Here is a 13,613-nt window from a genome sequence, read left to right as displayed (position 1 = left end):
TGCCTTGCTTATAATTTTCCGCATGCATGTGTGTATGTGTGTGTTTTCTAACTCAAACTGAGAGGTCCCTCAAACAGGGCCCCTTGTCTCAGGGAGATTTCCAGGATGAAAGAGTACCAGCCTGGGAGTCAGAAGACAAATTCAGGCCCCACCCCATCACTGACCAGTGGAGAAGTCCCACAGGGCCCAGAAGGGAACCTTTTCAGGTTCTACTAAACTGCAGACTCACGAGCCAGCTGTGGGCCATGCCTGGAGTCAGAGTCTGGGAAGCCACAGGGCAGGCATGACAGCTGGCCAGCAGGCGGCACTGGGTACCCCTCCTCTGTAGACGTGGCCACCACGTAGCTCAAGCACCCCTGGAACTGTCCTCTTTTCAGGGGACAGGGCAGTGAAAGGAAAGGAGACCCTCACAGGGTGGAAATGGGAGCTGTGCTGGCACAGAAGCCTTGGCCCCACAATCCCGCAGGCATAGCTTCCAGGGATCCTGGCAAGGGACACACCTGTCACAAGAGTCATGGCATCAGGCAGGCCAACACTGTGGCACCCTATCAGGTATTCAGAGGTCTTCAGTCCAGACGCAGTGCACCAGGCAGGGTCACGTGTACGCTCATCAGTGTTAGCTCGTCCTTTCTTCATCTAGTTCCAGGAAAACTAAACCTGGAAAGGATTTTATTAACCTTTGTTCAGAAATCCCTTTCCCTCTCCAGGCTTCATTTGCTGTTGGGAATTGGGTGATATCTGACACAATTGGACACCTGGCAGCCGGTTCCAGAATCTGAATGCTGTTCCTGCTGCTCTAACATCCTGTTGGCCATCTTGACCGAGCCTGCTGGCCTTTCGAGCTCTATGAGCCTGGTCTTCTGGTAGTGGAAGGCCAGAGTGGGTGGCCGTGAGCCCCAGAGGCTTGCTCCATGGCCTGGTTGCTGACCCCTCCCGCACCCCGCCTCTCCCAGAAGGAAGCCCAGGGTCACTGGTCTGGCACTCAGCTGCCTCTCTTTGTAGGTGGGCTGTAAGCTGGTCATGGTCTTCTTCCAGTACTGCATCATGGCCAACTACTCCTGGCTGCTGGTGGAAGGCCTCTACCTTCACACGCTCCTTGTCATCTCCTTCTTCTCGGAAAGGAAATGGCTCCAGGGATTTATTGCCCTTGGATGGGGTATGTTTCCGCAGGGGTACAGTGGCTGTGTGGTATGTGGGAAAGGGCACTGAGGGTATGGGTTCCACTTTCAGCTCTACGCTTAGTTAAGTTAGTGAATTTATGTGATCTTAGATAAGTTGCTTGATGTTTAACCCTCTGACCTCAGTTTATTTGTCTGTCAAATGGGAAATAATAGCTAAAACCTAGCCTCAATTTCTGGCATTCAAAGCCTTTTACAGTTTGATACCCCCAACACTTGTTGCCTCAATCTTCCTCAGTCGTTCCATCATTCCTCATCATGTCCTCATTCCTGCTTCCTTCTGGATCAGTTAGGGTGCTTTAGACTGTAGCTATCAGAGACCCTGGCTTAGACAGGCTTTAAACATCAAAGAAATTAATTGGTTCGTATAACTGACAAGTCCAGGGATCACCAGCTTCCGGTGGGGCTGAATCCAGCAGCTCAACAACATTTGTTTTTGTTTTTCTACTTTGCCTTCTGTAACATCAGCATTATCATTAGGCTTCCAGTGTAACTGCCAGTAGCTTCTGGGCTTCTTCCTGGCTTCACTGTTACATCTGATGAAAGAGAGAGGCTGTGTCCCAGCATTCGCAGCAAAAGCTCTGAGGTTCACTCTGATTGGACCAGCTTAAGTGTCATACACATCCTTGAACCAGTCACAGAGGCCTGAGGGAATGGAATACACTGATTGGCTTAAGCTACTCAAACCACATAGCTTCCCAAAGGAAATTCAGGATTTCAGTTTCCAGGAAGGAGGGGAAGTGGTAGTAAGACAGCCAACTGCAGGCCACTTGCTTCTCTTCCCCCTTTCCTTTCTGGTCAGTGAAGTTGATAACAATTCTGATTTCTTGAGCACCTACTGTATGCCAGGCATTGTGCTCAGCACCTTTACATGCATTATTTAATCATCACAACAACCTCAAGGGGCCTCTCAGAGGAACCTTGGCTCAGAGACATGACATAACATGCTCATCCCGCCCTGTAGACAAGGGTAGAACCAGAATTCAAACCAAAGCCTGTCAGTTTGAAAAGCCCCTTGACTCTTATTCTGCCATAAACAAACATCCATCTATCCATCCTTCCAGTCACACATCCATCCATCTGTCTATCTGCCACCCATCCATCCATCCATCCATCCATTAATTGTTCACTTGATAAACATATGGAAGTTACCCACTGGGTTCTAGGCAGAGTCAGGTTTCTGCGAGTGACTAACAGGCTTACAGGGTAGTCATGTGTACCAGCCATGAGCTTCCTTTACTTTCTTCTTGGTGCCTTTAATTAAGAAGTGCCCCTGCCAGGAATGCCCTCCACTGTCTTTTCTGCTTGTCTAAGTCCTTATGTGCAAGGGCTGTATCTCCTCATCAGACCATCAGGGAAGTTGCCTGAACTGGCAGAATTCACTGAGCCCGCCTGCTTCTGAACTTTGGCAGCCTGATTAGTACATGATCCTCGACCAGTGGGAGCTGTAGAGCTCTGCAGATCTGGATTTCCACAAAGACCAGTAGTCCCAGAGAGCCTGGGACAAGGGACTTGCCTTATGCAGCCAACTCTGCCCCAGACGCCCCCAGTGTGGAGCCAACTCACTGAACCTTGACTCCCAGAATTGCCAGGATTTCCCTGTATGAACATGGACAGTTTCATCATCTATAATATCAGGATCATAATTTATTCAACTTTGAGCACCTCTTTGTGCTCAGAAGAGCTTATGCAGATTACAAAAACAAAAACAAAATGGTTCCATCAATCCAGGGGTTTGTAGTCTAGCAAGGAGACAAAATTGCATTGTGCTAATATCTCCATCACAAGTTTTTAGGAGGTTTAAATGAGATAATGAGAGCCTTCTTTTCTTCCTCAGATATTTTAAAAAATATTTATTTAAGAGACTTCCCTGGTGGCACAGTGGTTAAGAATCCGCCTGTCAGTGCAGGGGACATGGGTTCAATCCCTGGTCTGGGAAGATCCCACATGCTGAGGAGCAACTAAACCCATGCTCTGCAACTACTGAGGCCACGTGACACAACTACTGAAGCCTGAGCACTTAGAGCCCGTGCTCCGCAACAAGAGAAGCCACCACAGTGAGAAGCCCATGCTCGCCACAACTAGAAAAAGCGCACGTGCAGCAATGGAGACCCAACACAACCAATAAATAAATAAAATTATTTTAAAAGTATTTATTTAAATATTTATTTGGCTGCACTGGGTCTTAGTTGCGACATGGGGATCTTTGTTGCAGCATGCAGGATTTAGTTGCAGCATGCTGGATCATTTAGTTACGGCATGTGGGATCTAGTTCCTTGACCAGGGATCGAACCTGGGCCTCCTGCATTTGGAGCTCAGAGCCTTAGCCACTGGACCACCAGGGAAGTCCCTCTTCCTCGAATATTTATTGAGCATCTACTATATCCCAGGCCCTGGAGATAGAGTAGCACATTAAACAGCAGCGGTTCATTCTCTCCGGGCCTCTCTGCCTGCATAACCCCAAGGGAACATGAAGGGGCTCAGGAAAGTCTAAAGCTCTCCATCTCTGAAAAGCTTTTCTCTTGCAAAAGCAGTGGCCCCTGCCTCAATTTGTACTCATTCCCCCCTTCCCCAGAGATAGGTTGCTTAAATGAGTACATGGTCCCCATAAAACTTTGCAAAAAAAATTTTTTTTTGAGTTGAAAAAAATTACTGTAGTCCCATCTATTGAACATTTTCTGGGGTTTCTTCCAGGCTTTTTTATACTCCCAGTTTTTCCCACATGGTTGCAGTCATGCTGTATGTAGAATTTTGAATCTTGCCTCTTTCCATGAACAGAGAAGCATGCTCTGTATTCTTCCGAATCTTCAATAAACATTTTTAACCACTCTGTGGTTGTATATAACCAAATACCTATTTTTTGGATGTTTAGGTTGCTTCTCATTTTTCACTATAACACAGCGAGGAATACTTTCCTGGGCAAAACTTATTCCATGTGCAATAGAGCATCTTGGAATTGGGATCCCTGAGTCAGAAGGCACAAGCTTTTAATATTTAAAAGGCATAAGTTTTTAATAGTTTTTAAAAACTGTTAAAAGCTTTTACTTTTTCAGTGTGGCTGGGGTGTCAGTCTGTGCCCAGAAAAGGGTGATAACCTCTGGCTTTCATAGGAGATGTGTCGAGCTTCCACTCATTGAGGGCACTCAGACTGGTGGTGCTCTAGCTGGAGCTGCATGGGAACCGCCTGGCTGCCTGGGCCCCGCCCCACAGCCTCAGTCCAGTGGGCCAGGGGTGGAGCCTGAGACTCTGCATTTCTAACCAGGTCCCAGGGGATGCTGGTACCGCTGTTCCAGGGACCACACCGAGAACCACGACTGAAGCCATTATCAGTTTTTCAAACTTTTCCACCAATTCGCTGATAAAGATGTAAGAATAATAAACGGGTGGCCCTCAGAATCCATGTTTGCCTAAAGTACCTGGAATTGAGGCAGAGAATTTTTTTTAATCAAAGTCATACATGCACTTTAAAAGAATTATATAGAACTATAAGTCTAAAATGAAAAAAATTAAAAAAGCAGTCTTCTGAAAAGGCTCCCACTTCTGCCTCCCAGAGGTAACACGCTTCAACTCTCTAGCTGTTGCTAGTATTTACCTCATGTTTCTAAACAGTATTCTACCATTTTTTAAATTATTTATTTGTTTATTTATTTATTTGCTGCATTGGGTCTTCGCTGCTGCGTGGGGGCCGTCTCTGGTGGCGCATGGAGGCTACTCTTCGTTGCGGTTCTCGGGCTTCTCATTGGGGTGGCTTCTCTTGTCGTGAAGCATGGGCTGTAGGCGCGCAGGCTTCAGTATTTGTGGCACGTGGGCTTAGTTGCTCCTCGGCATGTGAGATCTTCCCAGACCAGGGATTGAACCTGTGTCCCCTGCATTGGCAGGTGGATTCTTAACCACTGTACCACCAGGAAAGTCCTCTACTATTTCTTGATTTGTCCATCTGAGGCATTATTCATTGACTCCTTGTGAAGGAAGGGAAAGATATAAAATTCTTCATCTGTCACCTCCATCCTCCCGTTAGAGTTTTTCACAGTTTGGGGCTAAATCATATTCAGTGTATACATCATTATGTTTATGTAAATATTGTTTACTGCCAAGCCAACTGGTGTACAATGGTTTTACTTCCAGTATTTAATTTTTTATATTTTATGGAGTCATTTTTTAAATTTAATTTTTATTTTATTTTGGAGTATAGTTGATTTACAAAGTTGTGTTAGTTTCAGGTGTACAGCAAAGTGGATCAGTTATGTATATACATATGTCCACTCTTTTTCAGATTCTTTTCCCATATGGGTTGTTAGAGAGTACTGAGTATAGTTCCCTGTGTTATATAGTAGGTCCTTGTTGATTATCTACTTTATATATAGTAGTGTGTATATGTTAATCCCAAACTTATGGAGTCATTTTTTATTGACTCATTTTATGTTGCTGACATTAATTCTCCCAAATCCTTGACACAACTGGAAAACCCTCCAGTGCTAGTTTCCCCATCATCAAGTGCAATGATGTGAAATCTATTAGTTCCTATTTGTTTGGCTTATTCCTGCTGTGTTAGTGTCCTAGGGCTACTGTAACGAGTTGCCACTTGGCTTAAAACAACAGAAATTTATTCTCTCCCAGTTCTGGAGGCTAGAAGTTCAAAGTCAGATTTTGGCAGGGCTGATTTCTTTTGCGGGCACTGAGGGACAGTGTGCTCTCTGCCTCTCCCCTAGTTTCTGGTGGTTGCCGGCAATCCTTGGCCTTGTTTGTCTTGTAGGAGCCTCACTCCAGTTTCTGTCTTCATCTTTGTATGGTCTTCTTCCCTCTATGTCTCCTCTGTGTGTGTATCTCATGGCCTTCTTAAAAGGATGGCAGTCATATTGGATTAAGGTCCTTATAAGTACGACCTCATCTTAACTAATAACAGCTGAAAAGACCCTATTTCCAGATAAGGTCACATCCTAAGATTCTAAGGATATGAACCTTTGGGGGGATGCTATTTAACTTAATATACCCACCCATGTTCTTTCTAGAAGAGCCTTCTGCCCTCCTGCTCTGTTTGGGCTGGTCATACTCTAGACTTGCTCAACTCCCTTAACCTTCATGCTAAGATTTCCTTCATTTTCCTCCACGAATCCTCTTCCTTGACTTCTTGTCTCCCTCTCTTTGATTTACCGTCCGGTTGTGTTGGAGTACATCCTCCAGTGTCTGTCCAACAAAGAGTGCATGGAAGGTACATTTTTTTGCATTGCATATCTAAACATATCTTTGTTCAACTTTCACATCTAATTTGTAGTTTGCTGGGCATAAAAATTAGGGTGAAAATTATTTTTCCCCAGAATTTTGAAGGCCTTCTGTTTTGGCATCTAGTGTTATGGGACATGCCATGTCATTGTTTCCCAAGCCTTTTTTCTCACCTCTCTGTGTAAGCTGCAGAATCTTTTCTCTGTCCCCTGCATTTTGAAATATCATAGGGATCATCCCCATGCAAGTCTGTTTTCATCCTTTTTGATGGTAGGTGGCTGTCCTTTCATCTGGAAGCTCACATCCTTCATTTCTCGGACAGTGTTCTTACACTGTCCCTTTGATCATTTCCTGCCCTCTGGTTTTTATCCTCTCTTTCTAATTTTCTTATTTTTTCCTCTTACTTTTCATGCCACACTTTGTGTTCTGCTTTCTGGGCAATTCCTGGTGTTTATTTTCCAGCCCATCTATGGAATTTTTAAAATCTTGACCACCATATATTCAGTTTCCAGGCCCTCTTCCTTATTCTCTGATGTTCCCTATTTTCGGCATCCTGTTTGTTGTCTGGAGAGGTAATCTGCCTTCTAATCTTGCTGATGATATTCCTTAGAATTGTTTTGTTCATACTCTCCCTACAGCCTGTATGGTCTGTTTCCTCTGAGTTCCTTTTCTCTGGTTGTTTTGGTCCTTGTCTTTTATGTAATCAGCTTTCCTCAGATGTCTGTGACCTTGACTGTGCATATTTAAGAGTGAGTCACCTCAGTATTGACTGAAGGCCGTCTGTGTGGGGGAGGTTTTGGGGGTGGGACATGTCTCTCAAGGGAGACTGGGCTGGAAGTGGCTGCTGTGTTGAGGGGCCACTATCTATAGGTCCTTTGTCTGGGGCTATTTGGTTTCTCCAGGGAAGAATCCTTTCATCTCCTGCCTGGGGTAGGGTTTGGAGGGCTGGAGCAAGGTTAGAATCCCGGATGCTAGAGGTCTGAAAACTAAGCAGGCTGGGGCTCTTACCAGTCAGCAGATGACAGGCATGTCCATTAGAAATTGAATATGAGTTATATTTTATATAACTTAAAATTTTCTAGTATCCACAGTAAACAGTGAAAAGAAACTACTTTCACTAATTAGTGAAATTAATTTCAATAGTATATTTTATTTAACCCAATATAACCCAAATATTATTTCAATGTATAATTTTTAAAATTGTTAATAGCATATTTTACATTCTTTTATTCATGCTACATCTTCCACATCTGCTCTCTTGCACTTTCAGCACATCTCATCTGAGAGCAGCCACATATAAAGGGCTCAGTGGCCACATGTGGCAGCACTGAGGTGTAGACCATCTCTTTGTCCCAAATTCAGCTGAGAACCCCTCCCACCCTCTGCTGGGCTAGAGCCCCAATTCTCCTTGGCTCTGTTTCTCCAGAGAATGTACTTCTGTTGGGGATGAATGTTTTGGCTGGGGGAGGGTGGTGTTGGCCACCTGTAGTGCTTACATGCTTTCTGTCCAGACTTCAAGACCATCCTGCTATTCCAGCCCCACCCTCTCTCCTACCTGCTGGGGTCCTGGGTGCCCCCACTGCCAGGCACGGGTGCCTCCCAGCAGCATCCCCCGTGCCACATTTGTGTTTCAGCTTTTTCTGCTCTAGGACGTCAGTACTGCTCCTCTGCCAGCTTCCAGATTCCTAAGTGTGTCGACATCTCTCGTCTGCTGTACCCTCCTTTCCTATTCTTTGCTTACGGGCTTGTAGCATTTTTATTTCTTTACTATCATTTTGGAGGGGTTTCAGTGAGAAACAGAGATAAATGTATAAGTTCAGTCTGTCATGTTCAACCGGAAGTCGGGAAATGTGTTTTATCTTTAAAATTCCTGTGTATTTACAATTGTCCAAAATGTATTTTGTTTGAAAAGCATTGATAGCTTACATTACCAGTTGAATGGCAAGCTTTTTACAAACCAATATGCAAATAAAACTGAGTGTTCTCCTGTGGCCTTGTACTCCCTCCCCCCAAGTATCCCAGTTTGAGAAAGGAGCTCCACCAGTGGCCTCCACAAGCTCCGTGGGCCTGCCTGGGCTCCTGGTCTCCTTTCTCCCCTGCAGAGGTCCTCTGGAGTCTGGCCCAAGCTCCCAGGAGACCCCTGCCCCCAAGTGGCCTCAGGATCCATTTGATCCTGCCTCAGTTGCCAGGGATTCCTTGGCACCCTTGAAGCACGAGGCTGCACATTTACACAGGATGGCACGGGGGTTTCCTTGGCAACCAGACTTTGGCACCTGCTCGCTACCTGAGCTGGAGTCACTGATTGTCCTGTTTCTCTTAAGGGTGTTGAAAATTGAGTCCTCTCCTTTCTGTCCCCACCCCTTATTTTTAACCCTCAGGTTCCCCAGCCATTTTTGTTGCTTCGTGGGCTGTCACCAGGCACTTTCTGGAAGATGTTGGGTAAGCTGTTGGACGGAGAGGTAACAAGGGTATGTTTTATATTGTCCAACAGGATGGACCCTTCTTCGGGGCTATTATCTAGGAGAGGCCTGTGGGGGGCCACAGGCGAGTTCTCTGCAGCACAGGCTGCTGACCGCCCAGCCCTCTGGGGGTGCGAGTTTCCCGGTGGGCTGAACCACCCCCCCACCAGCCGTCAGCTCTGCGGTTGGGTCAAGTGCCCCAGGAGAGCTGTGCAACTCAGGTAGCTGCTGCTCAAGGAGGAAGCTCTAAGGTCCAACCCAGCTTTTCCTCCTCCTGGCTGCTTGCTTCTCCGGACACGGATGTTTGAGTCCCACAGGCCCAGGAGTGCAGGAACAGCAGCCTTAAAACACTGATGGGCGTGAAGAGATCTAGTCTCATTCTCTAAAGACTTGGGCTAAGGGACAGGGTGAGCCCGGGGGCTCTTGGGAGTGGGCTCGTGGAACAAAAGCTTGAAAGAAGCTCGGAAGGAGGTGAGGCCGAGTGGCCGAGTGGGAGGGAGGCCGCGTGTCATCGGTGTAAGGACACAGCCAGGCCCGTGAGTGGATGGGAGCGGATGAGGCGCACGTGTCTGCAGCCAACTCAGCCCAGAATAATCCTTTTAATTAGGTGAATTCATCTTAAAAAATTTGGACTTTCAACTTCTCTGGAACAAATGGAAAGCTCTGTCAACATTTCCCATGTGCCCTTGTGGCAAAAATGAGCTGGACAGAGTTGTGGACGCCTTGGACCAAGCACAGGCTCTCCAGTTGCCAAGTGCCCCCGTGCCTGATGTCCCCAGGGTTGAGGTCACACGTCAGTCACCTGCCTGGCTGCTGTTGGCAGCCGAATTCACCACCACGCTCCCCGATGGATTCTGACAGTGTGCTGGCTTTGGGGTCCAGAATCTTTCGTCTCAGGTCCACGTGCTTCTGCTCCCCAGACCGTCCCCCAGCCCTGGCGGTGCTCCTGGGCAGCAGAGGACAGTCAGTCCTCAGGGCGCTGAGCACACTGCCTCGGGGTCAGGACCACAGTGTGGGTCCTTCACGCAAAAGGCACCTCAGAGAACTAACGTCTTCTGGTCAGCCAGCTCCCCACTCCTCGTGATGCCTGGCTGTCCCTCCCTAGGTGCTGGGACATCAATGCCAATGTGTCCATCTGGTGGGTCATTCGAGGGCCTGTGATCGTCTCTATCCTGGTAAGTGGCTATCCCCCCTGAGCTGGGCTCCAGCAGGAGAGACTGAAACAGAGACAGGCTGGCGGGGCAGAGGGCCAGAGCAAGGCCAGCATCGCTGCCTCCAGGTGTGTGGAGGGAGGGATAAACCAGACCTTCTGGAGGCTGCAGCGAGAGGGTCTGGGAGCTCCGCCCTTAGAGACGGGTGGATGGGAGGGGAGTGAGCAGGAGGCAGAGCTTGCCTTGCCTGGTCCTTGGGTAGCAGGTGCCCAGCCGAGAGCAGAGCTTCTTACCTGAACTGGCTGGCTTGGGCTGGCCTGTGATTCCACCTTCACTGGTTCACATCATTGGATCTTGATCATTTTTCTCGGTGTTCTCTGGTTGAACTGGGCAGACTCACTGACCTGGGATCATGGGAGGGGTTGCACCTGGGGAAAGCCAAGTGCCGCTGTGGTCTTGGGCCTCTGTGGTGCTCTGACGGGGACAGGCCGGGAGGGGTGGATTCAGGAGTGACTCGTGGACAGGGGAGCTCAGGGGTCTTAACCCTGGTAGGGCTCTCAACCTGTGAACTTTTAAAAAATACTGATAGAGATTCAGGCTCTCCTTGTCCTGGGGAGGGGTCTGGGCGCTTGTTTTGGTTTTAAGTTCCCAGGTGATTCTGCTCTGCAATCCAGAGCCCCGTAGCTGAGCCTGTGGGCTTGGATAAGAACAAGGAAGACACATGGGGGCCGGGAGGAGGGCACACTGGGGCAGCCCCTCTCCGGAAGTGATGCACAGAGGCTCAGAGGGACGCCAAGGCTGCAGAACCAGGGGACGGAAAGTGCCCCTCCTAGGCTCACGGGAGGGCAGGACAGGGCAGCAGCCCCCACCTCTTCTGCTGGCTGACTGGTTTGCCTCCTGGGGCCATCCCATGACCACCTTCTTTTTTTTTTTCTCAAAACTAATAGAATTTTATACAATCTTAATACTATCTTAGCTTGCAGTGGGAAAGCTGGAGATGTAGCAGCCACATTAGGCCACTGAGTAGCTCAAGAGAGCATAATGACCTCCCTATTTCTGTTTTTCTTAGCAGGTGTGAGGGCCACTCAATCTGGAACCATTCAGGGAAGAGTGTTCTAAGAATGTGGTGTCTGATGCGGTAGCAATGCAGAGTGTACTACTAGCACAGGGAGTATCTGGTACTTTAAACAAGACTTTTTTTTGCTCCCTTAAGACACTGCTCCCCAAAGTCATTTTATGGTAATAAATAAATAATTTTATGATAATTTTGATTATGCTAACTTTAGCATAGTGTTTTATAATCTGACTAAACTGAAACTTAAGGAATAATGAAGGATATTAAGCTTTCATTTCCTACTACAATCTTAATACACTGAAAACAGTATACTGAAATCTGACACTATTTACCAAAAGTTGTTTTTGTTAGCTTATCACATTTAAATAATATCAGAACTTTTTTTATTAGGTTGATAATATAGTGGAAAAATTAGATTCTATCATGAATTATGTTTTAATAAGAATATATTGTTTTTCTGTAAAATCAAAATATATTGTCATTTCTAAAATAATAATAGAATTCATGTAAAAAATTGGAAAATACAAAATGTGATTTTAAAAAGGGAATAAAATCACCCATATTTTTAGGACCTCGATGCACATTGTGATCACGTGCTTTTCCTTCCTACTTTTTTCTTTGAGCACATGTACTTTTTCAAAAATGCTTAATACAGTTTTGTGTCCTAGTTTGTTTTCTTCACTTAGCAGTAGACGTAAGCTTTCCCACGTCATTTGAAATTATTTGACCAACTGAAGTGCTGTAGCTGTGTAATACTGAGCCAGTTCCTTGCTGTAATTGTGGGGCTTTGACAGCCCAGCCCGGGAGAGCCCCAGGGCCCAGGCTGCTTTCACAAGACTGTGGTCTCTCTAGTGACTGAGGGATGTTGGGTGGGCACTCCTGATGCAAAGTATCTCCCTACTAGCCTGTCACAGGGCCTAGAATTCCACTATTTAAGGCTCATTCTTGGGATAGTTAAAAAAAGTTTCCTTTTGCTTTCAAGTGCTCCCTATTAAGTTAAATACAACTCAAAGGCAAAAAATGAAATGAAATAAAAGAGCCTTTGTTAGTTTACACTGTGCACAGCTTAGAGCAAGATGCACAGACAGCCAGCTGAGAAGTGTCCTGAAGCAGGGGCGCTGGGCTGGGGTCCCAGACAGGCCACTAATCCTGTGTCTTCTGGCCCGCGTCCCCAGGCCCCAGGCTACTCGTCTGAACAATGAGGGGCCCGGCCAGTCAGCTCCACTGATCCTGCTTCTGTGAAATGATTCTGGAGCTGGTGGGGGAGGGGAGGAGAGGGGCCGCCGCGTGGGCAACTTCATGATGTTGCTGGCACTGGACACGAGTTGGGGGAGGGGACACCAAGAGAAATAGACTCCGTTCCTGTCCTTTAGAAAGTTAGGATTGAACTGACAATTAGTGGACACACACACAGATGCTTGCATTTAGCCCCTTTCAAGTATTTCAAGTGCTCTTGCCAATCATCCCTAACTATGATGAACCAGGAAAAGGAGGTAACCAAGAAGGCTTCCTGGACCTGGTGGTTGAGCTGCAGAGACTGTAAGTCTCTGAAGCAGTGATTCTCAAAGTGTGGTCCCTAAACCAGCAGCTTCACCTGGGAATTTGTTAAAAATGCAGATCTTGGGAATTCCCTGGCAGTCCAGTGGTTAGGACTCTGCGCTTTCACTGCAGAGGGCCTGGTCAGGAAAAAAAAAAAGCAAATCTCATTTGCGTTTACTAAATCATAACCTTTGGGGGTGGAGCCCAGCAGTTTGCACCTTAAACTTTGGGAATCTCTGCTGGAAAGCCTTTGCTACTCAAAGCATAGTTCAAGGACCAGCTTTTGCATTCATTCCCTGGAGCTTGCTAGAAATGCAGAGTCTCAGGCATACTCCAGGTCTGCATTTTAACAAGATTCTAAGCATTCCAAGTGTGAGTAATCCATGCTGCAACTGAGCAGACCTCAGAGCTCCTGCAGTCCAGGGGTCGGGGTCGGGGGCCAGTACTGTGGCAGCTATCCCCCCTGCCAGTGTGTTTCACCAGGACTGGGTTGGTGGAGGGAGCGATGTGCTGTCCTGGTATGGTCTGCTGTGCCTTCTCTGCCCAGGTGCCAGGGCCAGGAGAGGTGCCAGGAAAGCAGATAACCTTTAGCCCCACCTCTGCCTTGTGTTTTACAGATTAATTTCATCCTTTTTATAAATATCCTAAGAATCCTGATGAGAAAACTTAGAACTCAAGAAACAAGAGGAAATGAAGTGAACCATTATAAGTAAGTGGAGGACAAAGACCTAGGCATGCTCAGTCAGTCAGTCAGCAGGCATTTATTGAGCATCTACTGTTTACCCAACTGATGCTAGGCACTGTGGAGGAATAGGAAAAACTGGCACCTAGTCCCAGGGATTTTACAGTGGAATGGGGGGAGGTGGGAGGAATGGGTCCATGTGACCCCTTAGACACTGCTCTGAGGGTGGGGAGAAAAGAAATCTAAGCAGGATCCTTGGAGGCAGAGATCTTATCCTTGGGACAAGGCTAGGGAGTCAGAGAATGGGCT

The 13,613-nt window shown here is 47.0% G+C and overlaps 1 protein-coding gene across 2 annotated transcripts in view; it reads left to right on the top strand.

Annotated features, from left to right (window-relative positions):
• SCTR (secretin receptor) overlaps positions 1-13,613 on the top strand; it is a 72,275-nt gene that overhangs the window by 51,796 nt on the left and 6,866 nt on the right. Inside the window, exons 7-10 of one of the 2 annotated variants that reach the window (XM_057745831.1) lie at positions 1,036-1,156; positions 8,777-8,837; positions 9,963-10,032; positions 13,240-13,331. In XM_057745831.1, the coding sequence (XP_057601814.1) occupies positions 1,036-1,156; positions 8,777-8,837; positions 9,963-10,032; positions 13,240-13,331 (344 nt within the window). Of the gene's footprint in view, positions 1-1,002; positions 1,157-8,776; positions 8,838-9,962; positions 10,033-13,239; positions 13,332-13,613 lie in introns of both variants that reach the window. The other variant, XM_057745830.1, reaches the window with a different exon arrangement.

Source organism: Hippopotamus amphibius, chromosome 8 (assembly GCF_030028045.1).
Source record: "Hippopotamus amphibius kiboko isolate mHipAmp2 chromosome 8, mHipAmp2.hap2, whole genome shotgun sequence".
NCBI lineage: Eukaryota > Metazoa > Chordata > Mammalia > Artiodactyla > Hippopotamidae > Hippopotamus > Hippopotamus amphibius.
Note: the sequence above shows the minus strand (reverse complement) of the source record. Positions and strands in the feature narration are given on the sequence as shown.